Source organism: Triticum aestivum, chromosome 7D, assembly GCF_018294505.1.
Source record: "Triticum aestivum cultivar Chinese Spring chromosome 7D, IWGSC CS RefSeq v2.1, whole genome shotgun sequence".
NCBI classification, from domain to species: Eukaryota; Viridiplantae; Streptophyta; class Magnoliopsida; order Poales; family Poaceae; genus Triticum; species Triticum aestivum.
This window is the reverse complement of record NC_057814.1, coordinates 165,260,361-165,288,007: the sequence shown is the minus strand read 5'-3', so window position 1 is coordinate 165,288,007 and position 27,647 is coordinate 165,260,361. Positions and strand designations below refer to the sequence as shown.

Sequence of the window (27,647 nt, the reverse complement as noted above, 5' to 3'; positions counted from 1 at the left end):
ATAGTACCAAGGACCCCGGTTCAGATGATGAAAGGACAGGGAAGGGAAAGAAGAACGGCAATGGCAAGGGTCCTCAGCATAACCCGGGGAACCAAGGAGGTGGCAAGCGCAAGGCCAACGGCAGCCTAGAGTTCGTGGCCAACACCAGCTCACAGGGTAATAACCAGCGACGCAAGGGGAGGCCCCCTCCCCGAGCCGGCGGGTCAGGCCCGACGCTGGAGCAACTGTTGAATGAGCCTTGTCCAAGGCATGGTTCTAGAGAAAAGCTAGCTACCCATTTATGGAAGGATTGTGCAATCATGAAGGCCTTTAAGAATTCCAACGCCTTTAATGGCAACAATTGCCCGGGCGGCAGCTCAGGTGCCGGCGGTTTTCATGGCCCGGGCGGCGGCTCAAGTTCTAATCATCAGAACGGTCAAGGGGGCTTCAATCAGCAATCTGGCCAGGGTCATCAACAGCAGCAGGGGGGTTATCAGACCAATCCAAAGCAGCTCAGCGGTGGACAGTATCATGTATTTACCACCAGTCTATGTAAGCGAGATCAGAAGCTTCATAAGAGGGCTGTGAATGCTGTTGAGCCGGCGGTTCCACGCTATTTGCGATGGTCTGAGCAACCTATAGTGTGGAGTAGGGAGGATCACCCTCCCCGGGTGGATAATCCGGGTCACTTGGCCTTGGTGGTGCCTCCTCAGGTGGGAGGATATAAGTTCACTAAGGTGCTCATGGATGGAGGCAGCAGCATCAACATCCTCTATTATGAGACTTTCCGTCGTATGGGGTTGATTGATAAAAACCTCAGCCAGTCAAACACTATTTTCCATGGTGTGGTACCTGGTAAGTCGGCTTATCCAGTCGGCAAGATCGAGTTGGAAGTGGCTTTTGGAGACGAGCACAACTACAGGGTGGAAAAATTGACCTTTGAGGTGGTCAAGATCAGAAGTCCATACCATGCCATATTTGGGCGGCCGGCTTACGCCAAGTTCATGGCACGGCCGTGTTACGTGTATTTACAGCTCAAGATGCCGGGTCATAATGGGACCATTACGGTTCACGGCAGCCGGAAGGTGGCCTTGGAGTGTGAGGAAGGCGATGCAGCTTATGCAGAATCTGTTTGCGCAACAGAGGAGTTGAAGTTTTACAAGGACAATGTTGACCCAACAGATATGACCTCTCTGAAAAAGCCGACTACGGAGCATGAGCTGGCAATGAAATTTAAGTCGGCTGATGAGACTAAACTTGTTGATTTCGTTCCAGGTGATTCATCTCAGCAGTTTAGCATCAGTGCCAATTTGGATCCAAAATAGGAAAGCGCGCTCATCGAGTTCATCCGTGAGAATAGGGACATTTTTGCATGGAAACCTTCTGACATGCCAGGTGTACCTAGAGAACTCGCTGAGCACACTCTCAATGTTGATCCAAAATTTAAGCCGGTTAGGCAATTCCTTCGGCGGTTTAATGAAGAGAGGCGGAAAGCCATTGGTGAAGAGGTGGCCCGGCTCTTGGCGGCCGGGTTTATTGTTGAAGTCTTTCACCCGGAGTGGTTAGCTAACCCGGTGCTCGTGCTCAAGAAGAACGGCACCTGGCGGATGTGTGTGGACTATACGGATTTAAACAAGGCATGTCCGGCTGATCCTTTTGCTCTTCCCCGTATTGATCAAATCATTGATGCTACGGCGGGTTGTGAGCGCTTGAGTTTCTTGGATGCTTATTTTGGATACCATCAGATTAAAATGGCAGTTAAGGACCAGGAGAAGACGGCGTTCATCACTCCCTTTGGAGCCTTCTGCTATGTATCTATGCCTTTTGGGCTCAAGAGTGCACAGGCGACTTATCAGCGTTGCGTGCAGAACTGTCTTCATAACCAGATTGGGCGCAATGTCCATGCTTATGTGGATGATATTGTGGTTAAGTCCAGGGAGGAGAAAACCTTGATAGATGATTTGAGAGAAACCTTTGATAATCTCCGGGTCTACAAGATGATGCTTAACCTGGCCAAGTGTGTTTTTGGTGTTCCTGCAGGCAAGCTCTTGGGTTTCTTGGTTTCTAACAGAGGTATTGAAGCTAACCCGGAGAAGATCAAGGCGATCACCTCTCTGGCTAAGCCGGCGTGCATAAACGACGTCCAGCGCTTGGCGGGTCGTATTGCTGCTTTAAGCCGTTTTATAAGCCGTTTGGGTGAGAAGGCCATGCCATTGTACCAGTTGATGAAGAAAACTGATGACTTTATCTGGAATGATGCAGCAAATACTGCTTTTGAGGATTTGAAGAGGCAACTGGCAGAGCCCCCAGTCCTTGCTGCTCCGGTTGATAAGGAGCCTTTATTGCTATATGTGGCTGCTAACACACGAGCCGTCAGTGTGGCTGTGGTGGTGGAGCGCAAGGAAGAGGGTAAGGAACATCCAGTTCAGCGGCCGGTTTATTACGTCAGTGAAGTGCTCATCGAGTCCAAACAGCGGTATCCACATTGGCAGAAGCTTGTTTATGGTGTGTTCATGGCAAGCCGGAAGCTTAAGCATTATTTCCAGGGTCACCCCATCACTGTGGTCAGTTCTGCCCCCCTTGGAGATATCATTCAAAACAGAGAGGCCACAGGGAGAGTGGCTAAGTGGGCTACAGAGCTCGGACCTCATGGCCTGAAATACGTACCACGCACTGCTGTTAAATCTCAGGCCTTGGTGGATTTCATCAATGATTGGACAAAGCTACAAGTGCCTGAACAAAAGCCGGATAACACATATTGGACTATTCACTTCGATGGGTCCAGGCAATTGGAGGGCTCGGGGGCTGGAGTCGTATTGGCTTCCCCTAAGGGTGACAAGTTCCATTATGTGCTACAATTGATGTTTCCTTGCACTAATAATGCAGCTGAGTACGAGGCCTTGCTCCACGGTCTTCGGATGGCTAAGGAGATGAGCTTGAGCCGGGTAAGATGCTTCGGCGACTCAGACTTGGTGGCTCAGCAAGTATCAGGAAAGTGGGACTCCAAGGACCCTCTCATGGTGGCTTATCGCCGTGAAGTTGATGCCATTGCTGGGCACCTTCAGGGTTACCAAGTAGAGCACATCAATCGCAGGAAGAACGAGGCGGCTGATGCTTTAAGCCGGCTGGGCTCTCAGCGAAAACCGGTGCCGCCTAATACCTTCCTGGACGTCTTGCATAAACCTTCTGTTAAGTTGCCTACAGAGGAAGACTTGGCTGTCCCTGACCCGGAGGCACGACTAGTGGAGGCTCTCCACATCATCCCGGACTGGACAGTGCCCTATCTGGCTTACATGACCCGGGGAGAGTTGCCTGAGGATGAAACTTTGGCCAGACAAATAACCCGGTGGTCTAAGTCAATGGTTGTTATCAATGGTGAGCTGCATCGCCGCAGTGTTACAGGAGCGTTCCAGCGTTGTGTCTCCCCTGAGGAAGGTCAAGAGATCTTGCGTGAGATTCACGAAGGGGATTGTGGTCATCATGCCGGCTCAAAGTCCCTTGTGGCCAAGGCTTTTCGTCATGGTTTTTATTGGCTGACGGCTCATGCTGATGCGGAGGACTTGGTCAGTAAATGTGATGGTTGCCAAAGGTTCTCGCGACGGGCTCATGTGCCGGCTCAGGAGCTGAGGATGATCCCAATTACTTGGCCCTTTGCGGTCTGGGGGCTTGATATGGTTGGGCCTTTTAAAAGGTCCAAGGATAAGAAGACCCACCTCTTGGTGGCGGTTGATAAATTTACCAAGTGGGTTGAAGCAGAGCCAGTTAGCAAGTGTGATGCAGCCACGGCAGTTCAGTTTATGAAAAAGGTGATCTTTCGCTTTGGCTTTCCACACAACATTATAACTGACAATGGTACCAATCTATCCAAAGGCGCCATGGAGGAGTTTTGTCAACGAGAGCATATTCGACTTGATGTTTCATCCGTGGCTCATCCTCAATCCAATGGTCAAGCTGAGAGAGCTAATCAGGAGATCCTGAAGGGCATCAAGCCCCGGCTTTTGGTCCCTTTGCAACGGACGCCGGGTTGTTGGGTGGAAGAGTTACCCTCCGTGTTATGGAGCATCAACACCACTCCTAACAGGTCTACAGGTTTCACGCCTTTCTTCATGGTTTATGGAGCGGAAGCAGTCCTCCCCAGTGACATCCGTCATGACTCGCCTCAAGTGGCGGCTTATGTGGAGGTGGATAATGAACAGGCACGCCAAGATGCTCTTGACTTGTTGGATGAATAGCGTGATGTGGCAGCAGCTCGTTCAGCGATTTACCAACAAGACCTGCGCCGTTATCACAGTCGCCGGGTTAAATCCCGGGTCTTCCAGGAAGGCGATCTGGTGCTCCGGCTCATCCAAGATCAAACAGATGCGCACAAGCTGTCCCCGCCTTGGGAAGGGCCCTTTGTGGTCAGCAAGAACTTGCACAACGGGTCATACTACCTTATCGACATTCGGGAGCACAAGGATTCACGCAAGTCGGAGGAAGAGACCCGTCGGCCGTGGAACATAGCTCAGCTTCGGCCTTATTACACTTGAGCCATCGGCTCTCATAATGTACATATTTCTCTAAGCCATGTATATATTATGATAAGCAATAAAGCAGGACCTCTATCCTTTTTTCTCCTCCAAAGGTGAATGTGTTGTTTTCATTACAAGATGACATGATAACTTGAAGGAGGATCCGGCTTATGATCGCATTCGAATCTAGCCATACACAATATAGTCACTTGGGGGCTTCCTGTTCAAACATAGGTCATATTCGAACCAAAGAGAACATAGCTGTCGATACCCATTTGATTGGCAAAGCGCCGAGCTCATTGGGGAGTTTTCTTTGATCATATTTGAATCATAGTTTAACCCCTTTGGGAACCGACGTGGATCGTATTCGAATCAGCGTCGTTAAACAACTCCTGAAGTCATTTGGGGGCTTCCTGTTCAAACATGGGTCGTATTCGAACCAAAGAGAACATAGCTGTCGGTACCCTCTTGATTGGCATCGCCACACCCACTGGGGGCTATATGATCGCATTCGAATCTTAGCATAACCCTTTGGGACGGGTCTCTGGTCGTATTCGAACCGGAAGCCCCTAAGCTTTTCTGAGTTACAAAAGGTTCTTTTGATTATTTCAATAGTGTACACGGCGGGTATCACTTTGCCGGCTTAACTTTGATTCACAGTACTAGTCGAACACAATCGGCGTTATTCAGACTGGTGAACCGGAATTGAGGTACCAACCTTGCTATTCCGGGTCATATAAACCGGAAGTGTACTTGAAGGCCGGAAAGTGTGTTATTACGGTTATATCAAGGATATGATTGAGGATCAATCTTTCATGACTTAGCTCTTTATTCCGGGTTATATGTATGAGACTATGATTCTTAGTGCGGTAAGCCGCCTAGAGACTTGTGATTTGTTTTTCTATGCAGGATAGTTAAAGGCAACTATTTGAGCTTAAGGAAAATGAATGATCAAAGTATGACCCGGAGAAGCATAAGGAAGCAACTTCAATGAAATTCCGCATTCAACACGTGCACGATGGCACGGCAAAATTAAAGTGTTGGTCCTATTCTATTACAAGACTCATCGAGTCCAAAAGGGTGAAGCATTGTTTAAATAAGCTGCCTATAGAGTTAAGATGCCTGCTGGGTTGAAGCTTCCGGCTCATCCCTCTCCGCTCCTCCGGCTGTTCCCAAGACCTGGAAAGTTGACGATTTCCAGTCAATGCCGCTCAGAGCTTCAAATTGAGCTTCCTCGTCAATTAACCCGGCCGGGTCAATTTCCGGGGCAAAGGTGTGCTTACGAGTTGGCGGGACTAGGCTGAGGGCTTCATAACGCGGAGTGGGAATCCTCTGATTTTCTGCATCGTAACCCGGCTGGTACTTGGTCAGATCCGTGTCATTTCCAATGAGGGTGGCCACTGGGCGCACGATCTTCACGCAGGCTGCAAAGTCCCTTTGGTCGAAGGGTGTGCCGTCTTCCTTCAAGCTGGGATAGCCGAGGGCAATGTCTGCCGGGTCTAATTCTGGAAGGAATGCCTTGGCCCGGCTCAGAGCAGCTATGGCTCCGGCTCTTGCAGAGGCCCGTCGCAGCTCTTGGACAAGCTGGGGAAGAACGGCAAGCCGGCGAAGAACTTCCGCCAGGTGAGTCGGCACCTCATTTGATAGGGCCACCACGGCCAAGGCGCGCTGTGACCCGGTGTAGAGTTGCTCCACCAGAGTGTACACGGCCTTCAACTTGGTCAGCACACTTTGGTTGAGGTTGGCGCTTCTGGGACCTGTATGACGGAGTAAGATAAGTCGCCGGCAATGATGGGTTATGAGACATAAAAATTACAAACTTGATGAAAGCCGGTGGGATACTTACCGAAGATGGCGGCGACCATCTGTGACACGTGGCGCTTTAAGCCGGAGAGTTCGGCGGTTTTCTCCGTCAGAGCCTTCTCCGCCTGTTCGGCCCGGCTCACTAGAGTAGCCTTCTCTTCGGCCCAAGTTCTCCGCTCAGCTTCAAAGTCCTTTTTCAGCTTCTCTTGAGCAGCAATACTGGACACAAATTTGGCGTTGGCCTTCCGGGTCTCAGTCTCTTGCGTCCTCAGGCGGGTCTTCAAATCGGAGATGTCAGCCTCAAGCTTCTTGTAAGCGGCCTGCACAATTTCCGGGTTATAGTATGAATAATTATTATGCGACTTTTAAGTCCCAAGCACTTTCCAAGCAAAGACACTTGGCACTTGGGGGCTAATGCATGTCGAAAGTTTCTACAAATTACCGGTTCAAGCGAGTAAGCCGGAACTTAAGTCTACAACATATTCTATCATAAGTAGTAGACTTGGGGGCTAGAGTATGGTAAGGATAATAAGATAACTATGCAGTAAGCAAGAAGAAAGAAGAGTGGTACCTCAGACTTCTGCTGAATCTGGTTCACCATGCTGATCTCTACATCCCGGCTCTTGTGCACCTGACTGACATAGCCGGAGACGATCTCTCCGATGCTCAGATTGGCGTAGTCGGTGAGGTCCAGATTAGCCCGGCGGCGCTCTAACTCCTCCTCCTTGGTGGAGCACTTGGCCAGCGCAGTAGGTCTCCCCGGCTCAACAAACTCCGTCCGGGTGATTACCACGTCCGGGTCATTGGCCGGCTGAGCCGGGCTGGAGGTCTCCGGGTTAGCAGAAGTTTCTGCGGTTGGCTTGTCGGTTGGAGCGGTGGCTTCAGGAGCAGAGGCAGCTGGCGGTTCTTGAGCTGCAACCTCCGGTTCAGGCAAGTCCGGCTCTTCGACCGGCTTGTTCTTTTTCGCCCTCTTGGTGAGCTTTGCCTGGGCACTGAAAGGACAAAAAAGGTTAGTACAAAAGTATGAGCAAAGATAAGCACAACAAGAGATGATCATCATTACCCGGGTACGGTCTTGAAGGCCGGCAGGTTTGATTGCATCGAGTCACCAGAGGAGGGTGAGGTTTCCTGATAGTTTGAATCAGAAGAATTGAGCGGTTGACGTATAACACCCGCCAAAGGATGAAAAGGGTACAAGTTGGAGATAACCTCGGTTCGGCGTTTCCTCGACGCGTCAGGTAAGCCGGAGGAGAGGTCAGTGTCCTTGTTGGTCCGGGTGTGCCGCCGGCTCTCATGAATCTGTCGCTTCAAAAGAAATTGAGGATCTTGATAAGCTAAAGGATGTGAAAATCTTACTTTCCGGGTTACCCTTTGGACTTTCAGCCTTGGCAAGGGCTCCGAGTCGGAGGAAAGTGTCATTACCTCTTCAACCACCGGGTTACTGGCTCCGGTGTCATCCTGTTGATGAGCAGTCTTGATAAGGTGAACAGAAATAAAATAACAAATACAACAAGAGCTTACAGGTTTAGGGGTTACCTCTGACTCGGAGCTGTCGCTTAGTTGCAGCAGCTCTGAAGCAGTAGGCCTACTTCCCTTCTTGCGGGGAGCGGCTCTCTTGGCGGCTTTCTTGGCTTTCCTGGCCTTCTTGGCCGCCTCATGGTCATATTTGACCTTCCAGAATTTGTCATCAGCCTGAACAATATAATGACGATTTCTTAAGGTTCAGAGGAAAGTTATTTGCAGAAGAAAATAAGATGTTCAGGTCAGCGGCTTACCGCTGGGGCCGGGTTGGTCTTGCAGAAGGGGCTTAAGCCGGTCCTCCCGCAGTCTGCCAAACTCTCGTTCAAGAGAGCCTTGGTCATGTCCTCGGCAACGTCTTCAGGAAGATCGTTGCGGCTCTGTCGCAGGGGGTCATCTTTCCAGCCTGTGTATTCACACATTAAGCCGGGGCGGCGGCTCAAAGGGATCACCCGCCACGAGATCCAGACCCGGACGAGATCAATTCCGTTGAGACCATTGCCCAGGACAGCCTTGATCTTGTTGATGGTGGGGATCAGAGGTTGGCGCTCCGCTTGAGATAGCTTGTCGGACAAAGGGTGAGTTGGTTCCAGACGCGAGGGGCGAAAGCCGGGCAGCGGGCTCTCGTCAGCCGGCGACGTGTCTTGGCAATAGAACCACGTCTGGTTCCAGTCCTTTGGGTGGCTTGGCGGCTCGGCGTAAGGGAAAAGGCAGTCTCTCCGTCGTTGAATGAAGATTCCACCGAGTTCCAAGCTTGGCCCGTTGGCGCACTCGTTCTGGCGGTTCAGGTAGAAGAGCTCTCTGAAGAGCAGCAGGCTGGGCTCTTCTCCCAGGTAGACTTCGCAGAACACTTGGAAGTTGCATATATTGGACACAGAATTGGGTCCTATGTCTTGTGGCTGCAGGTCAAAGAAGTTCAGCACGTCTCTAAAGAACTTTGAGCCGGGTGGTGCGAAGCCCCGGCTCATATGATCCGCAAAAATGACCACCTCCCCGTCCCTTGGTTGTGGTCTCTCCTCTGATGGGTCGGGGGCACGGTAGGACATGACGTCCTTCTTGGGCAGATAACCCAACTTCACAAAGTCCGCTAAGGTCTCGTCGGTGACGTTGGACCTCATCCAATTGCAAGTGATGGGTGCTTTGGGAGCTTTGGGAGGCATGGTGAAAGTCAGAAGCCTATGATAAAAGGGAAATATGTCCGGTTTAATTATAAGCCGGAGGAAATTTACAGTTCAATATTTCAAGTGGCGGCTTATGGAGGGGCCTAATGACATATATCCAAGTGCATCGGGTTATCTAAGCCGTTGGAGGTATTGAGAGTAATTCAATTGTCTACAGCCTTATTGTAAATGAGCCGGAAAATTCTACGGCGCGTGGCCTCTTTAAGCCGGAAACGTAAATCGCCATGATTCGGCAGGTGCAGTTTTTTACTAAGTGTGGTGAAAAACAGGTTTCACACATCGCAGTAAATAATTTGGATCAAAACGGTCGGCTGAAAAGGAAAATTTCTAGACCTAAAACAGATGCAGGAGAAAGTTTGCAGGTTCAAACGGGACCTCTATGCAGTAGAAAGGGATCTATGAACATTGGAATGGGTGTGAAACAGCTACCGCGGCCGTCCTATGCAGATAGAGATCGGGAAAGGCAGTAAAAATTAAAAACTACCAAGGACTCGTGGGCGACGACGAAGAACACGGAAGAACAGCATGAGCTTGACGTAGATCTATTCCGCGAGGAGTACGGAACTTACAGATGAGGTGTGCTGCGAGGGTTCACCGCGGTTCTCTGGACGGTTCAGGGTGATGCAGCGGCCAAGGTCGACGAGGACGAGGAGCTCTGTAGCGGCGACGGCGGCGGCGGAGCTCGAACAGCACAGGAGTAGCGAGAGGAAGGAGATGACAGAAGGGGGAGAATGGAAAGGACCCGAGGGTCGGGTTATTTATAAGGCCGAACTCATAAGTGGGCGCGAGAAACGAGGAGGTCACGGCGCGATTATCTCGCCCAAGAGGCGCCTCGATTTTCGGGATGGCAGTAAAGATAAGATCCGTTGCAGATATGGTGGAATAAAAAATGGACTTAACGGAAGATGACATCACGGCGGATTACCCGGAATCCAGAGGATGACGTCACGCCGGGTTATGGCCTTCACGCAATTGTAAGCCGGAGTTTTTTCTGTCGAAAGAATTGAAGATTGACATGAGCCGGCTCAAATCAATCTGGGGCCTAATGTTGAGGATATAAACCTTAGAGTCACCCACCAGAAGGGGCCGGGTTACTCATAATGGTCATCACCTGAAGCCCGGCGCCAAGCTTGAAGACGGTGGGCCAAAGATGGGCTTAAGACCCGGATATGGCTTAAGGCCCGTAGTTACAACCATCATTAAGGTAGAACTTGTAGTGTAAGGCAAGAATAGTTGAGAGTCCGAGCCGGACACTCTTAAGAGCCGGACGGGACTCTGAGAGTTGCTGGGCGTCAACCTCTCTATATAAAGGGATGACCCGGCAGCGGTTTAGGGGCAGAAAAGATCTCATCGAGAGCCAGGCATAGCAGTTAAGCTCCCTGGTTATCGAAACCCTAATCAATACCACCTCAACTGGACGTAGGCTTTTACCTTCACCGTAAGGGGCCGAACCAGTATAAAACCCTCGTGTTCCTTGTCCCGTTTAACCCCTTCAAGCTTCCTAGCGGCGATGGCTCCACGACTAAGTCCTAGCTTGAGGACATCTGCCGTGACAATTCCACGACACCAACCCAACAAGTACCTTTGGAGACACCTGTAGAGCACCTTTATAATCACCCAGTTACGTTGTGATGTTTGGTAGCACACAAAGTGTTCCTCCGGTAAACGGGAGTTGCATAATCTCATAGTCATAGGAACATGTATAAGTCATGAAGAAAGCAATAGCAACATACTAAACGATCGAGTGCTAAGCTAACGGAATGGGTCAAGTCAATCACATCATTCTCCTAATGATGTGATCCCGTTAATCAAATGACAACTCATGTCTATGGCTAGGAAACATAACCATCTTTGATCAACGAGCTAGTCAAGTAGAGGCATACTAGTGACACTCTGTTTGTCTATGTATTCACACATGTATCATGTTTCCGGTAATACAATTCTAGCATGAATAATAAACATTTATCATGATATAAGAAAATAAATAATAACTTTATTATTGCCTCTAGGGCATATTTCCTTCATTGTGACCATTCCATTGTGGACCCATTCAAGAGACTCGACGCACTCTTTCGTAACACAGCGGTGGCGCTTCAAGCATGGGGTCAGAGGAAAGTTGGGAACATAAAACTCCAAATTGCCATTGCCACGCTGGTAATTCTCCGCCTGGATCAAGCAATGGAAATCAGAGGGCTCACTGAGATAGAGACGTGGCTGAGAAGAACTCTCAAGCTTGCACTCTTGGGGCTTGCGTCGCTAGAACGCACGATCGAGCGGCAAAGATCGAGACACAGATGGCTTCGTGAGTGAGATGCCAACACCAAGTTTTTTCAGTTGGTTGCGAACGGAAGGAGAGCCAAGAACTTCATACCGCAGGTTAGACGAGGTGAAGAGATCGCCACTGAGCAGATTCGCAAAGAAGAGATTTTCACGGAGACTTTCCAAAACTTGCTTGGCACGGCTCAGGCTAGAGAGCACACGCTCAATCTACAAATGCTAGGCTTGACTCTGCAAGATTTGAGCAGTTTGGACGCGCTGTTCACTGTTGAGGAGGTCTGGTCAGCCATCAAGGAAATGGCCCCGGACCGGGCTCCCGGGTCGGACGGATTCACGGCAGAGTTCTACCAAAGAGCATGGACAATTATCAAGGACGACATCATGGCCGCGCTCCTCAAGCTTTGCGTTGGAGATGATCGAGGGTTTGCAAGGTTAAATCGTGCTTTGATCGTCTTGATACCTAAGAAGTCGGACGCCATGGAGGTGGGCGATTATAGACCGATCAGTTTACCGCACGGCTTCTCCAAACTGTTCGCCAAGCTCTTGGCCAATCGTATCAGACCGCGCATGAAGGACTTAGTGGCCGCCAACCAGTCTGCGTTCATCCGCGGAAGAAACCATCATGACAACTACCTCTTAGTGAAGCAAGTGGCAAGGAAGATCCATGCCAGAAAGAATAGAGGTGTCTTCCTAAAACTAGATATATCCCGTGCTTTTGACTCCTTGTCCTGGCCTTTCTTGTTCGAAGTACTCTGCGCCAAAGGTTTTGGAGGGAGATGCCTCAGGTGGATAGCTGTCCTGCTGCAAACATCGAGCACCAGAGTGTTGGTTAATGGAGTCCCGAGAAGGAGGATTTGGCATGCTAAAGGACTGCGACAAGGGGACCCGGTCTCCCCGCTGCTTTTCGTCATTGCCATGGAGGCCCTCACGGCCTGGGTCTCCAAGGCCATGACAGACGGAGTTTTGAGTTCATACACCGGAATCTCGGCGACCCAACGACTATCTATCTACGCGGATGACGTGGCTTTATTCGTAAAACCTACAAATCAGGACCTTCTGTTCGTCAGAATCGCGCTGCAGCTATTTGGAGAAGCTTCGGGACTGAGGGTCAATTACAGAAAATCATCGACGATCCTGATCTCCGAGGACCAGGACGACAAAGCGAGAGTTGAGAAGCTGCAATGCCCCATCGGAGAATTCCCGTGCAAATACCTCGGGTTGCAGCTGGCCATAAAGCATCTCACTAAGGCTCATTGGCAGCCTCTTTTGGACCAAGTTCGGCATTGCCTCCCGGCTTGGCAGAAAGGACTATTGCAGAGATCCAGTCGGCTTGTACTCGTGAAATCGGTGCTCGCAGCGAGACCTGTACATCAATTGCTCGTGATGAAGGCCCCTGGCTGGGTACTCGAGGACATCGATGGATGGATGTGTGCGTTTTTCTGGGCTGGGAAAGATCAAGTGAATGGAGAGGTCAATGCTTAGTGGCATGGAGCGCTATCTGCAAGCCGACTTGTTTCGGAGGCCTGGGAGTGAAAAATTTGAGTCTGCAAGCACTAGTACTTAGGGTGCGATGGGAGTGGCTGCGGCGCACAGATCCGCAAAGGCCATGGCACGGGCTCGGGCTTATGGTGGATGATGACGCCAGGCAAGTATTCGACAGCCTGGTGCAGATCACATTGGGCAAAGGAGACAAGGTTCTTTTTTGGAGGGATAGGTGGATCCATGGATTTTCCGTCAGGGACATAGCGCCCATGCTAGTGGCTGGAGTGGAAAAAAGGGTCAGAAACTCCCGCACGGTGGCCCAGGCCTTGATCGGCGAAAGGTGGGCAGTCGACGTTCAACCGCAGATATCTTTCGAAGCACTGCTACAAACAGTTCACTTGAGGCATGCTATCGCAATGGTGCCTAGAGATGCGCAAATGGAGGACACATTCTCTTGGCCGCATGATCCATCGGGTATATACACGGCGAGATCCACTTACATGAGGCTCAACCAAGGAGCGATCGGATCGCCTACAGCTGCGGCGATATGGCGTAGTTGGGCGCCGTTCAAGTGCAAGATCTTTGTCTGGCTCGCGGTGCAGCACCGATTATGGACATCCGACAGACGGGCACGACATGGACTGCAGGACAACCCCTCGCCTTGTTACACTTGTTTGCAGGACGAGGACACGGTTGAGCATATCGTGGTGCAATGTGTTTACACGTGTTTTGACTCCCTGCAAATCAACATCCCTCCCCACCCCCCACCCCCAACAGCACGGATACATTTGCCGAATGGTGGCTAAGGGCACGATCTAGCTTTCAAGGGAAACACAAGCGAGGCTTTGATTCAGTCGTCATTGCCGCGGCTTGGTTGTTATGGAAGCAGAGGAACGCTAAGGTGTTCAACCGACCGGAACAAGTCAAGGACTGCAATGAGTTAGCTAGAGCCATCCTTGACGAAATTCACAACCGGCACAGTGCAGGTGTAGGTGTGGGTGGATTAGATCGTTTTGTGAGAGATCACGATTGATCTTCTTGTAGGTGTGTGTGGGTGCTCGGGTGATCGATGTTCGCATTGATCGCACGGATCTTGTAAATTGTTTTCTCCCTTCTATAAAGATATGGTACGCTACTCTCGGAAAAAAAAACAATACTATGCTGGTGACAGTGACCTGTATTATTGACCCGAGTGATTAGCTCCTTATAAACCCTTTCAAGCCTACTCCACTCCAGACTCAGAACACTAGCTACTGCCCTGCCATTCTGCTCCGCGCTTATCTTCCTCAGCTTCCTACGTCTGCCGAAGCATCAAACACTAGCACGTCGAAGCCGAGAAGTTCCAAGCATGTGGAAGTTTCTTGCAGCAACGGCGCTGCCGATCCTGATCTCGCTGCTCGCCGTGCGCGCGCGCGGCGCCGACGACTACACGGCGTTCGTGTACGCCGGGTGCTCGCAGGCGCGCTACGACGCCGGCACCCAGTACGCCGCGGACGTGGACGCCGTGCTCTCGACCCTCACCGACACCGCGGCCTCCACCCCCTACGCCAACTACACCCCGCCGTCCGGCGCCGCCACGGGCCTGGTCGGGCTCTACCAGTGCCGCTCTGACCTCCCCGCCGCCGTCTGCGGCGTCTGCGTGAAGGCGTCCGCCTCCAAACTCTCCTCCCTCTGCAACTCGGCCGCCGGCGGCGCGGTGCAGCTGCGCGCGTGCTTCGTCCGCTACGGCAACGACTCGTTCCTCGGGAAGCCGGACAACACGGTGCTGTTCAAGAAGTGCGGCGGCGAGAGCGGGGACGCCGGCGTCGCGGCGCTGCGCGACGCGGCGCTCGGCGCGCTCCAGGCCGCGTCGTCCCCCGCCGCCGACGGCTCGTACCGCGCCGGCGCGGCCGGGTACGTGCAGGCCATGTCGCAGTGCGTGGGGGACCTCGGCGCCAAGGCCTGCACCGACTGCGTCTCCGTCGCCGCCTCGCAGCTCAAGGCCGGCTGCGGCGACGCCTCAGCCGGGGAGGTCTACCTCGGCAAGTGCTACGCGCGCTTCTGGTCCAATGCCGGCACCGGCACCGGCGGCGGCGGGGCCACCCCCGGAGGAGGCAACGTCATCGGCGGCGGCAACGCCGGCCCCATCGGTGACGGCGGCAACGGCATCGCTGGCGGAGGCAATGGCATCGCTGGCGGCGGCACCGTCGGCGTCCCGGGCGCGGGCAGCGGATACGGATACGGGTTCGTGCCGCGTCCGTACGGCGACGTCCAAGGTAACCACACCACACCATGCCACCATTGGCGACTTCTTGCCCTCCTCAGATCCTTCCTTCCACTTGCGCGACGTAGAATTTTCAGCTGCTGATTGATGATCACACGGCGTGTACGTACCACCTTAATTTCCGGGCTTAATTACCGTTATCTAGTTGTGCGCGCCTCGCATCGATGATCGGCTCGGACGCTGAAGAAAATGGACATCGATTTCGGGAGCCCTGCCGCTGCCAATCCGGTTACTTGTTACGGAAATCCGAATATATTTGTTGGATCTTGCAATGGTCCATGCAGAGCTAGCTTGCACTACGCGTAGGATACAATTATGCCTTCTTTTGAGACGGGCGTACGATTATCTTTGTTAAGAATTCGCTAGGATCACCCATTAGGCCACTATCGAAAACAGATCCGCATATTCAAATGCTTTGCAGGGTACACACCACCTTGTGTCCATGTCTGCACCATGATGGCCGCACGTATAAATTTAGGGGAAGCTTTCTAGATTTGCACGTACGTACTACAGTTGCTATTTACAAAATGCTAGTTGCCTTTTCTTCAGGTTTAATTTTACCTGTTAATCGGCACTACAATGCAAGGCAAATACTCCATAGAAGGAGTATTTGGTTAGAGTTTTGTTTCAGAACCACATAGAAGGAGTATTTGGTTAGAGTTTTGTTTCAGAACCACACTTCGACAAAGCTAAAGAAAATCTTATCAGGCCATACTTGGCTACAACTGAAGTGTGTCAATGTTGTGGTAGCCGACCAAGTAGGTTCTTAGACTGACAATATAAACAGTGGGCGACATGGTGAGGGTACCCTCCGTCAAAATCTACTCCGGAAATTAGGAATGACTACTGCCTAGGGTATCATCAATGATTAGGGGCGGCAGGTAGAACGTTCCTTCAGTTTTATTTTTCCTCACACTATGCAAGTAGATCTTACTTACCCTACTGTTACAGTGTGTAAACTAGTTAACATTGGCAAGTTGACAGTTCGACCCTGCTTGTGGCATGCATTCCCTAATGCATGCACGTTGGCATAGTAGATGGCCCTCCTAGTTACTGATTAGCAGCAAATGATGGTGTGTGCGAACTGCAGCAAAGGTAGTACCAAAGAGACCATGGAAAGGGCTTTTTGGCCAACACTATTTAAATCTCAACTTTCAGAAAGACTTTCATGTGGATTCACTTTCCTGTTCTTCTTCTTCATTGAGCCAAGCATATCACAAAGTGGATTCAAAATGATCCTGCCCTGCTTTGCATCGTCCGTATATCTCTCTGGCACCCACCGTTGCTAGGGTACTCCGTAGCTTTTTCTGCTTTGCGCTGTAGCTTTTGAGTTTTGAGACTTTCACTTGGCCACTTTGCACAAAGCTACATTTGTACAATACTAGTAGTTGTAAAGGATTATCAAACAGAGCACATGCATGGAGTGAGTGGGATGAATCTTATCTTGACATCCACGTGTTGTATCTGTTATGTTCGTCAGATGGTTCCGGGAAGACGCTCGCCATCATCATCGGCATCGTGGCGGCGGCCGCCATCATCATCATCTTCCTCTCCTTCGTCCGAAGAGCCCGCGCCGCCAATGGTAAGACCCGAACTCGAGCCGAGAATCATCGTCGAATCATCTCAGAATGTTCATGGCATATTCATGATGAATCCACTTGTTTTTGTCTGAACCATGAATATGCAGGCAAAAGCTAAGCTTAAGGGTTGCAGCAGGGATGGTCGCCACTCGCCACCATTAGCTCAGATTGGATCGGTCGGTGGCTTTTGGCTTCGGCGTTGCTTTAGTATCTCTCTTTTTATCTTTTATAGGGTCTCTCTTTTACCGTGTCATCATAGGGCCAGAAAAACAAAGGGAGACCATGCCGCCACTGTGCTGAAGTAGGGAACTGAAGATTCCAGCTGCATGCTACTAGCCACTAAGGAAAATATTACGCAAAAATAAGAGGATATATATTTGTTGAAGTGACCACTATATATGTGATTCATGTCCATGTTATTGTTGTACTGCTGTTCATGTCGTTTCGTTGGTTCGTGTGATGGGCTCATGTAAAGTGCTGTTAATTTATCGGAGGTAATCAATTAGTACAATCTTGTGGGCTGTTGTTGGAGTAAATATATAAACTTTCTCAAAATATATGTTGCTGACTAATGCGGTTGGGGAAAGGAATAATTTCAATCATCTTTTGCGAGAGCCACAAGGGTTATCATCATGAGGCATTCTTAAAAATGGATCAAAATGCATCTTTATGTAATCTTTGCTGTTAAGATCATTGCTGGTGAGTCAGCATAGGACCGCCAATCAAGTCAAAAGGTACATTCACCAATTGTGAATTCAAAAGCATGAAGTACGTTAGTTATGCAAACAAGGTAATGCAACTCATCATGTGCTAATCTGCAACGCGACAGTGGCCTTTCTGTCAATAATCCCGAGGGCCCGAGGCATACCAAGTATGAACATTATCTTGTAACAGAAATAAAAAGACGCTTAAAGCTCGACAGTAGAAAATGAAGCAACAAATAGTTAAAAGTATCACACATCTATCCAGTGCAACATTAAACATCACAAAAAAAACTATAGAAGGCTAGGAGGTTCAGCTTAAGCAGTAACACAACCACCATAAACATCTCTTACAAAGTATTAGAAACCGGGGCACCAAAATATAAGGCAAAGGTTGAATTCCGAGTGCTAATGTCACCATGAACATCTCCAAACTCATACCCGAGATGCAGAAGAGGAAATTTCCCAATAAGCTTGAGCATATATAGTTAGACCAGCAAGTTGTAGGTACACGTGACGATCAAGGGCCATCTGAATAGAGCATGCTCGGGTACACCCAAAGGGGTTGCATCAGGTGGCACCAGATCCTGAAGTGCTGATGGGTGGGATCAACAGATGGATCTGGCTCATTTCCTAACCCATATTCACTCCAAGGTTTAGGGGAACGAGCAACATATAGACATTTGCTCCTTCCTCCCCAATGTTCTGGGTTCATGCAAGAAAATGATGTACTCCTGATATCACTCCCCGTGAAGATGGCCCAGTTGTCCAGCTTTTCCATATCCACCCATTTTGCAGGCTTGGTTGACATGTCAAGGTAATGGACCGTGCGGATAAATGACACACTGGCATTGTACTGAATACTCGTGCAAGAATGGACCAACATCAGAAGCATGTCACCGCAGACCACTAGCCATGATATTCTAGACGGGTCTTGGCAACTCTTGGTCAAGTCAGGGGGGCAGTTAGTGGTTATCTCCTGCAGTCTAAGCTTGGGGGCCATCTCCAAAGTGTATATCTGTTGACGAAGATCCATGGCAATGAATTGGCCGTTGAATTCCACAATCTGAATTATTTGTACATCAGAACACTGGAGTTCAGACCAAGTATCACTTCCAACCGACCAACTAAATAAGGAGGGGCCAGTGCTAACAAGCATATGCGAGTTTGGTGATGCAAGAGGAGCTGTTAGAATGGCACTGCAGTAAGACTCTGTAACTAGTTGTTGGAGCTCCATTATTTTTTGTTTGAATGGAATATCAGACCAGTTGAGCTTCCTATACTCATCACGTAATGGGAGACGTGGAGGTGAAACCTTGGTACCTCTAAAAGGATCAACAACAACGCAATGTCCATGGTTGTAGAAGATGAGTTGACCATATGAAGGGCCAGCACAACGCATCGTCTGCAAAATTTCTTCATCAATATGGCAGTGAAGGCCAATGGCACTTTGCTTGGCTGGATCGATAACTTTATATGCCTGTAAGTTGCGATGACCATTGTTACATGGAGGACGAGGAACATGGACACGAATATTGGGCTGGATGAGCAGAGGCGGGAATAAAGTGCATAAGGTGGATTTGGATGAGTATGAAGTTAATGCAACCCGCCAAGAACGGCAGGTTGCAACAAAGGCAAGAAGGTCATGGATTGAGCCTAAGCGAGAGAAAATTGATTGTAACAGATCCTTTGGGAGGTCTGTCCAATCTTGGAGTCCGGACATAGGGGTGGATGTGGAGACACATAGTTTGCTATGCCTTTGCATGATGACGACCTCTCTGCAAACCATAATAAATTCAAGTCAAAGAAATTGAAAGAATGAGTCACTTAAGATATGTGCAATAAAATAAAACTTGAATGCTATAACAATGTATACGCATATGTTGGTGACTGTAACTATATATCAAGAAACTTGTTATATATTCTCATGCTTGACACTTCTTTCCATTTGCAGATCATTGTGTCTGAAATATTACCAAATAAGAATATATTATGTGATGTTATCCTAGCCACACTATGTTTGTTTGTCGAAGGCTTGTGCTCCACCAAACCTATTGGATAAGTCTACTCTAGAGTTCCCTACTCTAGAGTTCCAATTCTTAAATTTTGGAGTAATAAATGGCAAAAAAGACAGCAACATATCTACTAGGAAACTAGACTTGTGGTATGAATGCAATGTTATCTTTGACAACGAGTATATATATATAGAAGAAATTGTGAAAAACAAAATAATATCTTTATTTTAAGAATCAAATACCAGATCTTGAAATCGACGAAGGAGGAGAGGAGTGCAGTGCGATGGAGGAGCGAGAGGCACACAGTGGGGGGAGGGAGAGTGGCGGTTTTGTGGCTGTAGGGGAGGCCTGGAAGTTGACACCGATGACTGAGGGGCGTGCAGTGTGGCGGCTCATCGGTGAGTGATGGTTCGAGAAAGGGAGTTGGGGAGAGGCATATGTGGTAGCCCGGTTGAGAAGGAGAGGGTTGGCGGCAGGCGAGGGAAGAAAGAGGAATGAGGGGGTTAGGGTTAGGTATACCTTTATATACTTCCTAGGTTGGTGAGCTTAGTGGGTTGGGCCAAATAAACTAGTGACGAGATGAAATGGGATGCACTTTAGTAGAGGTCAGAGCACTAGTGACGGGCTTAACCGTTTAGCCGATATGGTCCACAATACTATTAGAGGAGTGCACAAATAAAGGCCCATCACTAGTGGGGTTTTCATAAATTCTAACCATCAGTTGCAGACTCCGGTTAAAAGGTCTTTTTGGTGCCCTCACTGTTGATTGTGAAATTGTAGGTACTCTAAATGCGACTAAGTGAATCACCCTACATGATAATATTGGTGGCAACAAGATAAATAAGGAGCAAGCTGACACAACACAAACTTGAAATTAAAAGCACAAAACAGAAGCAAGCACAAAGTAGGAGACCAAGATTCATCCCAAAGGTTACACCCATGACATGGACGGTAATCTTTGTTGGAGAGGTGTGGGTAACACGTATCCCCAAGAATGTTCTTCGCCTTGAGCCTTTACCAACAAATGCATGATTTTTTTAAATATTGTTTTGTATAAGAAATTACGAAAATGTATGCCCTAAATCAAAGAAATCAGTACTATGACCCTGTCGGCCTAGCTGAAGCCGAAGAGGGACATTTCAGTCTTCCTTAGGCCGAAGATGGCTCTTCAGTGTATAATAAGCCGAAGATATGCGAAAACGGGCCGAAAAGAGCATTTCGGCTTTCCATAGAAGGAAGGCCTCAAAGACGGAAGCACAAGACTTCAAATTAAGTTGCAATCGTCTGTTTCACTCGTGCCATGACTGAGGGGGAATGTTAGAAGTATAATTATGTTCAAGTTAGATATATATAATAGGATTAAATCATGTACGACTTGCTGTCTACTCCAAATCTCTCGCTCATATTGTACTCTATATATACCCTGCATCTGGCTCGATCAATACAACAATACAATATAATATTAGCATCCTACAATTTCTACACACAAATATAAGATGTTTTAAATATTTCAATATAACCTTGGTACGGATTGAAATGAGTGAACAATCACACTGAAACGTGTCTATATGTATTGGATTCAGAAAAAAGTTAGAAACGAAGGGGGTGGGTGTCTATAAATTATTTGCCCTCACGGTAGCTTCTTCAGCATGCTAGGGAGTTACAAATATCCCCGCAAAAAAAAAGTGAGTTACGAATACCTGGTAAAAAAAATTCTTGAATTTAAAATAAAAATAAAAAATTCAAGCATACCCTCGCTTGAACAGAAAATAATGTCTCCATTGTTTAACTCCTTGCCGTCGTCCCAAATTGAACTGCGAGGCTACCGTGTTCGCCAGGACACGCAGTAGATTTATCACCGGCTCACCGCGTTGGAGGGATCAATACATCGCTTTCCCCTTCTGAATCACCGTCGGTAACACGAAAAATACCAGCGTGCCGTCAATGTTTAATTGCCGCCTGTTCACCCTACCTAGTCAGCCAATGTCACCTCGTATATGCACTAGTAAAAGGGAACAACTCAAGCTGCATGTATCCAACGTATCCTCTGCGTGTAAAATCAAGAGCACTATTTAATTAAGCTGTCAATTCCCCAACTTCGAACATAAGGTACATACTGATAAATCGCCAGAGCCTATATATAAACCACAGGGAGCTTGATTACTCCCACCCATCTCATCATCACAAGTCTCTGCATCGAGAGATAATTCAAGGCAAAGCACAAGAAGCCACACACGTAGCATATAAAGTACCAATGGCTCCTCGCTCTCTCTCTTGGATTAGCGTCTCTCTGCTCGTCTTGTTGGCGTCGTGGTCATGCGTTGCAGCCAGGGGCGCACGCGCACCGAGAGCGGCCGACCCAACCTATGGGTTCACGTCGGTGAGGCTCGAGGAGAGCAACTTTGTGCTGCAGCGCCCCTACGACGAGGCGAGCGGCGCACGCTACAGCTTCGACGGCACCGTGCGGAAGCTCTGGGTGCTCGCCTCCGACAAGCCCCATGCCCGCCAGAGCCATACCAGCCCAAGAACTGAGATCAGGATGGCAGTAAGTTTACCGCATCATTAGTTGTACTTCGTTTGGGTGTAATTAAGGTCTAGTGATCTTACTAATCTTCTTTTACTTGCAGGGCTACGACTACAGCTCCGGCGTGTGGCAGTTCGAGGGTTACGGGTACGTCCCCTCCGGCACCACGGGGGTGTCTATTATGCAGGTGTTCGGCGCCGGCGAGACGGCCACCACGCTCATGCTGCATGTTTACAATGGCGCGCTGCGGTACTACGACCGACAGCTCGTCGAGGATGCCATCTATGACAGATGGTTCCGGCTGAACGTGGTCCACGACGTCGAGGCGTCGACGCTCACCGTGTACATCGACGGCCAGCAGAAGCTGCATGTCCAGGGCCGCGGCGGGGACTCACACTACTTCAAGTTTGGCGTGTACGCACAGAACCACGACTCCAGCTGCATGGAGTCTCGCTGGAAGGACGTCAGGATCTTCAAGAAGCATTAGAATTATTTGTGCATATATATGTATGTTGATGGAGTTACTATGTTTGTATTGTTTATTTTGTTGGTTGGTTCTTTGCCTCCTCACAGCTTCTACTCTATTTGTTGGTTGGTTCGATCTTTAATTCCATAAATATTGAGTGTTCTCTACACTACTGTAGGATTCCCAAATCTACAATTTTGTTTCAGTGATGTATTGTTAGCATCTTGATGTGATAATTTATTCTTTATTTGGTTAGTTAGTTAGTTCCTGAATATCCACTTCGGTGCCCGGGCTCAGATGAGCCCGGTGAACAGTATAGTGCTTAAAAATAGAAAACATAGAAACAAACAAAAATCTGATATTTTTTTTGCAAGCAAGATGTTCATGTATGTGATGTTTGTGCAAAATTTGGCGAAGTTTGGACATACGAGGAGGGCGCGGCAAAAAAGACAAATTCGTGTAAGAACAGTGTTGTTTTCAAATGTTTCTCACATACCTGATTTTTTTTGCCACGAGCTACTCGAATGTCCAAACTTCACGGTATTTTGCACGAGTATAACGCATCTGAGGATCTTGCATCGCAAAAAAATTTGGAATTTTATGAATTTATTTAATTTTTTTTACGATTTACTGTTCATGCCCGGGCTCATCTGAGTGTACGCGGGCACCAAATGCTGCTTCAGTTAGTTCCCCTTCAAATTGTTTTTGGTTCGATAACTGATCTCTTCATGCTCCATTGGCAACGTTTATTGTTGTATTACTCTGTTTCATTTTTTTTCACTTGCTTCGAGGTTTTCGCTATTTTTGTCCTGCCACATTTTACTTTAAAAATTAAGAGAACAAGCCTTCTGTGACACATCCAATATGTTCAGGTACCTCACTAATTAGAAATTTAGAATGCTCCGCCCAATACATTTCCTAACTCAGGCTCTTTCCATACATCGGTTACATCCGCCGTTGCTAATGACGACGATCATTTGCACGCTTCACCTATTTCATTTACGGCCTGTCTCATGACCTATAGATATGTTAATCAGAGTTCAGTTATATCTATAGCAGCTCTATACTTTTAGTGATATCTATAGGACCACATCTGGGTAGTTTCGACGTCTTCAAATATGGCTTACAACCGTCAATTCTCATGCTCGTACCCAATTCTCATGTTTATTGACATTTTTCTAACCTTGTACTAAAGATCAAATGCTAAACATATAGGACCACATCTGGGTAGTTTCGACGTCTTCAGATATGAGTGTGTCTATGCAGGCGAACACTGATACGCGTCGGTCCTAAACAAACGGTTTTTAATCCCTTTCCGCGACAACATTCGGAACCGTCGCCAAGTGAGTGTGGGCGATAGGGGGGGTCCTTCCCACACGACCCAGAAACCGTTGGGGATATGCCCTCATGGCACACATGCTCGGCAAAATGATGTCGTGTGCGACCGGCGAGCACTCAAATACAGAAATACGTACAGTAGTGCTAAAAAATACAATTATACGGGCGAAATCATTTCCGGTCGTAAGTACATCCCACACAGTCAGTCACCACTAAACGTTTCCGTTCGTATATACATCCCACACAGTCACTACAAGGAAAACGTTTGCGCAAGGTGGCGTAACGCAAACAGTTTTGAAGAGAATGTCATGTGTGATTGTTCATTGATCCAACACGGTTTATTCCTAGAAACTATGTGCGTTGCCTGAGGTCATCGCCCACGGTGGTATCTCATTAACCGTTTGCAATAGAAAACCCTATTAGCAAGCTAATTGCCCTATTATTAATAATCCATATACTAATCTAATTGATATTCATATTAAGCACATAATATATTCCATTTCCATATTAAGGAAGCAGGATTTCATAATTGAAATACATCGGAGTATAACATGATATAGCTTCAGCACCCAACTACCCCATTACACAACTGCACCAGCAGCAAGTTTCACATGCAATATCTAGAACCTTTCGAAATTAGCATCATAGACGGTACATAGAGAGATGCATCTCATATGGAAAACCGCTGAAGCAGAAGACGAATATTGAGCCTTCATTCATGTTGAAGGTCTTTGCAACTTTAGGCTAGTGCCTGTGGATGATTGACCGTCCATTCTTCGACCTCTTCAGGAACACTTCGATATTGAACCATGGTTGTTGTATGAAAACTTTCCTTGCCTCCTGACCAGAGAGGTGGTTTGAGAGGTAATCATCAGTTAAGCCTGAAAATAAGGATGTGCATAAATATCTTCTCTATATTTGAAATGGGGCAAAGGAATACAAAAAAGCGAGGTATAATAGTTAGTACCATCTTGTAAACCTCAGTGCTTCCCATTGTTTCCCTGCAACACATATAAGGTAGTTAGTCATCAGGTTAAGTAAGGGTTCGCATGCTATCAGTAAAATATATTGATGATAAATAAGCACATTGCAAATTCATCAGATTAATTCAAGCCACATGGAAAACCCATTTATTCAAACCAAGAATGATTAAGAACTAGGAAATATAGCACTTGTATATGTTTCTCATGTATTAAGTGTAGCCAAATTCGATTTATTCCTCACATGGTATACAATAACAGAATGTAGCCACAACAATTGAACATCGCATTGCAGAATTGAACCAAGCAGTTAACTAAATACCACAACAAATGAACCAAACGTTAACTGAGCACCACATTGCATAATATAACATACTCCTAATAGAAGATCAGGCAGTTAACCAAACCAAGCATGCTTAACAACTTGGAAATATAGCAATTGTATTTGTTTCTCATGTATTTAGTACATCCAAATTCGATTTATTCCTCACATGGTATACAATAAGAGAATGCAGCCACAACAATTGAACATCGCATTGCAGAATTGAACCAAACAGTTAACTAAACACCACAACAAATGAACCAAACGTTAACTGAGCACCACATTGCACAATATAACATACTCCTAATAGAAGATCAGACAGTTAACCAAACCAAGCATGCTTAACAACTTGGAAATATAGCAATTGTATTTATTTCTCATGTATTTAGTACAGCCAAATTCGATTTATTCCTCACATGGTATACAATAATAGAATGCAGCCACAACAATTGAACATCGCATTGCAGAATTGAACCAACCAGTTAACTAAACACCACAACAAGTGAACCAAGCCACAACAAAAGAACCAAGAAGTTAACTAAACACCAACTGAACAATATAACATACTCCTAATAGAAGATCAGACAGTTAACCAAACCAAGCATGCTTAACAACTTGGAAATATTGCACCCTGAAGAATTGAACATGACATTTGCAGAATTGAACCAAGCAGTTAAATGAACACCACATTGCACGACATATAGAACATATACACTATAGCAGAAGATTGCATGGTGAAAGTAGATAGCACAATTCACTAGAATTTGTTAAGGAAAAGCAGTAGCTAGCAAACTGAACATGGGTCCTTATAGTGAGCTAATAAGACAAGCTACTCCTCATTGTCGGAGATATCGATGACGATTGGCTTCTTGGACATGGAAGAGGGCGAGGCCTCCGCATCATGGGTGCCCTCGTTGTAGTGGTGATTTACCTGAGCCGCTCCGGGCACCAACCTGCTGGCTCTCGAGATGAGGTAAGCACGTGCACGCTAAGAAAACACCTCGTAGTCTTCGTCGAAGGCACTGACGGTGGCCTCGAGAAAACGCCATGAACTGTCGTTTAAAGCAGCCAACCATGTCGCGGCGTCGGCGCGCGAGGCGTCAACGGTAGCCTCGATGGCGACGTGCTCTCCAAGATCTGGGGGTCGGCACGAATGACAGCCATCGCGACCTCATCCGTGCGTGCGGCTGCGATTTGCTTCTCCGCTGCCAAATGCTCCTTGAGGTCCTTGCTATACTGCGTGCACCATGGCTTAGGCCGACGCTTATTTGGTGGAGGGGTAGGTGATTTGGGTGGAAGGTGTCGCCCTCGCGCCGGCGGTCGGGGGATGTGGGATGTGGAAGAAGGAGGAGGATGGGGGTCGGGTGTGGATTACCTGCCTGGATAGGCGAGGCCGAGCAGCGTGAAGGAGGGTCGCCGGCGAGGAGGCGGCGGCGCTGCAAGCAAGGAGTGAAGGTTTCAACTTGGAAAGGAAGGCGGAAAGGGGGGAAATGTGGCTTTTGGGAAGGGGGAGGGGGCGGGGAGGTAGACATTTCCGCGAAAGCCGAAAATTTGGAATCGCTTCAGCCAAAAATTGGCGTGCAAAGTATCATCAAACACGGTCCCTTATTCAGACACGGTCCGAAGATATTTTGTGCTGCATCTCACAAGGTTGGTTATAATAAACTATGTGGGATCTACTTGATTTTTCGTCTTGATTTGAATTACATAATGGGGTCACAGTGGCCATGGACGGTGTTTGAATTGCTAGACCTTTTATCTGCAGTGATCATAAAAGAATTGGAATTATTCAGGGTTCGTTTGGACATTTTTATGCATTAAGTGAGTTTTCAATGCATTTATGTGCTAATTCAAATTTGAACTACATGCACATGCTCCAGTGCATATAAATTGGTCGAAAAATCAAATCTTTGTCCTTGGGTGCATGCTTAGGTCCCATGCAAGAAATGGGAATGAATTTCAAACACCATGGCACCGTTGATAGCCGACAAAACATTGAGATGCCTGGTTTTTAAATTCTAGTAAATCCAAAACTCGTCTGAAATTCATGAAACTTGGCATGCTATCATGGAGCGGCATAAACATGTCGTGGTAAATTTTTTGTCCCATTTGGGGCAGGTTTGGGTATATGCTTCTCACAAACCGGAGCTTCTCACAACAAGCATGATGGTTTTCGGTAGGGAACGTCCCACCTTTGGGGACGAAACGATATCCATTACCTCTTATTGCTTTCAATTTTTTTACCGTGTCAACATAGAACAATAGGAGTGTTGTGTGAATTTTTGTGATTTTTCGGGGTTCGGTTGGACATTTTTATGCATTAACTGAGTTTTCAATGCATTTATGTGCATAATTCAAATTTGAACTACATGCACATGCTCCAGTGCATATAAATTGGTTGAAAAATCAAATCTGTGTCCTTGGGTGCATGCTTAGGTCCCATGCAGGAAATGGGAATGAATTTCAAACACCAGGGCACTGTTGATTACCGGCAAAACATTGGGATGCCTGGTTTTTAAATTCTAGTAAATCCAAAACTTGTCTGAAATTCATGAAACTTGGCATGCTATCATGGAGCGGCATCAACATGCCGTGGTAAAAATGTTGTCCCATTTGGGGCAGGTTTGGGTATATGCTTCTCACAAACCGGGGCTTCTCACAACAAGCATGATGTTTTCGGTAGGGAACGCCCCACCTTTGGGGACGA

General features: G+C 47.9%; 3 protein-coding genes across 3 annotated transcripts; 2 read left to right on the top strand and 1 right to left on the bottom strand.

Annotated features, from left to right (window-relative positions):
- Positions 1-13,994: 13,994 nt before the first annotated feature.
- On the top strand, positions 13,995-17,105 carry LOC123169753 (plasmodesmata-located protein 6). The gene is made up of 3 exons (XM_044587620.1): positions 13,995-15,006; positions 16,495-16,596; positions 16,702-17,105. The coding sequence occupies exons 1-3, from the start codon at positions 14,100-14,102 to the stop codon at positions 16,710-16,712; spliced, it is 1,020 nt and encodes a 339-aa protein (XP_044443555.1). The 5' UTR covers positions 13,995-14,099; the 3' UTR covers positions 16,713-17,105.
- A 397-nt stretch (positions 17,106-17,502) lies between these two features.
- LOC123166921 (uncharacterized) lies at positions 17,503-19,786 on the bottom strand. Its single transcript, XM_044584742.1, has 2 exons — positions 19,553-19,786; positions 17,503-19,073 (listed from the first exon to the last, which is right to left on the bottom strand). The coding sequence occupies exon 2, from the start codon at positions 19,058-19,060 to the stop codon at positions 17,816-17,818; it is 1,245 nt and encodes a 414-aa protein (XP_044440677.1). The 5' UTR covers positions 19,061-19,073; positions 19,553-19,786; the 3' UTR covers positions 17,503-17,815.
- Positions 19,787-21,564: 1,778 nt separating this feature from the next.
- Positions 21,565-22,555, top strand: LOC123164741 (citrate-binding protein-like). The gene is made up of 3 exons (XM_044582287.1): positions 21,565-21,620; positions 21,660-21,855; positions 21,938-22,555. Exons 1-3 carry the CDS (start codon positions 21,565-21,567, stop codon positions 22,319-22,321), a joined length of 636 nt encoding a protein of 211 aa, XP_044438222.1. The 3' UTR covers positions 22,322-22,555.
- Positions 22,556-27,647: the final 5,092 nt, after the last annotated feature.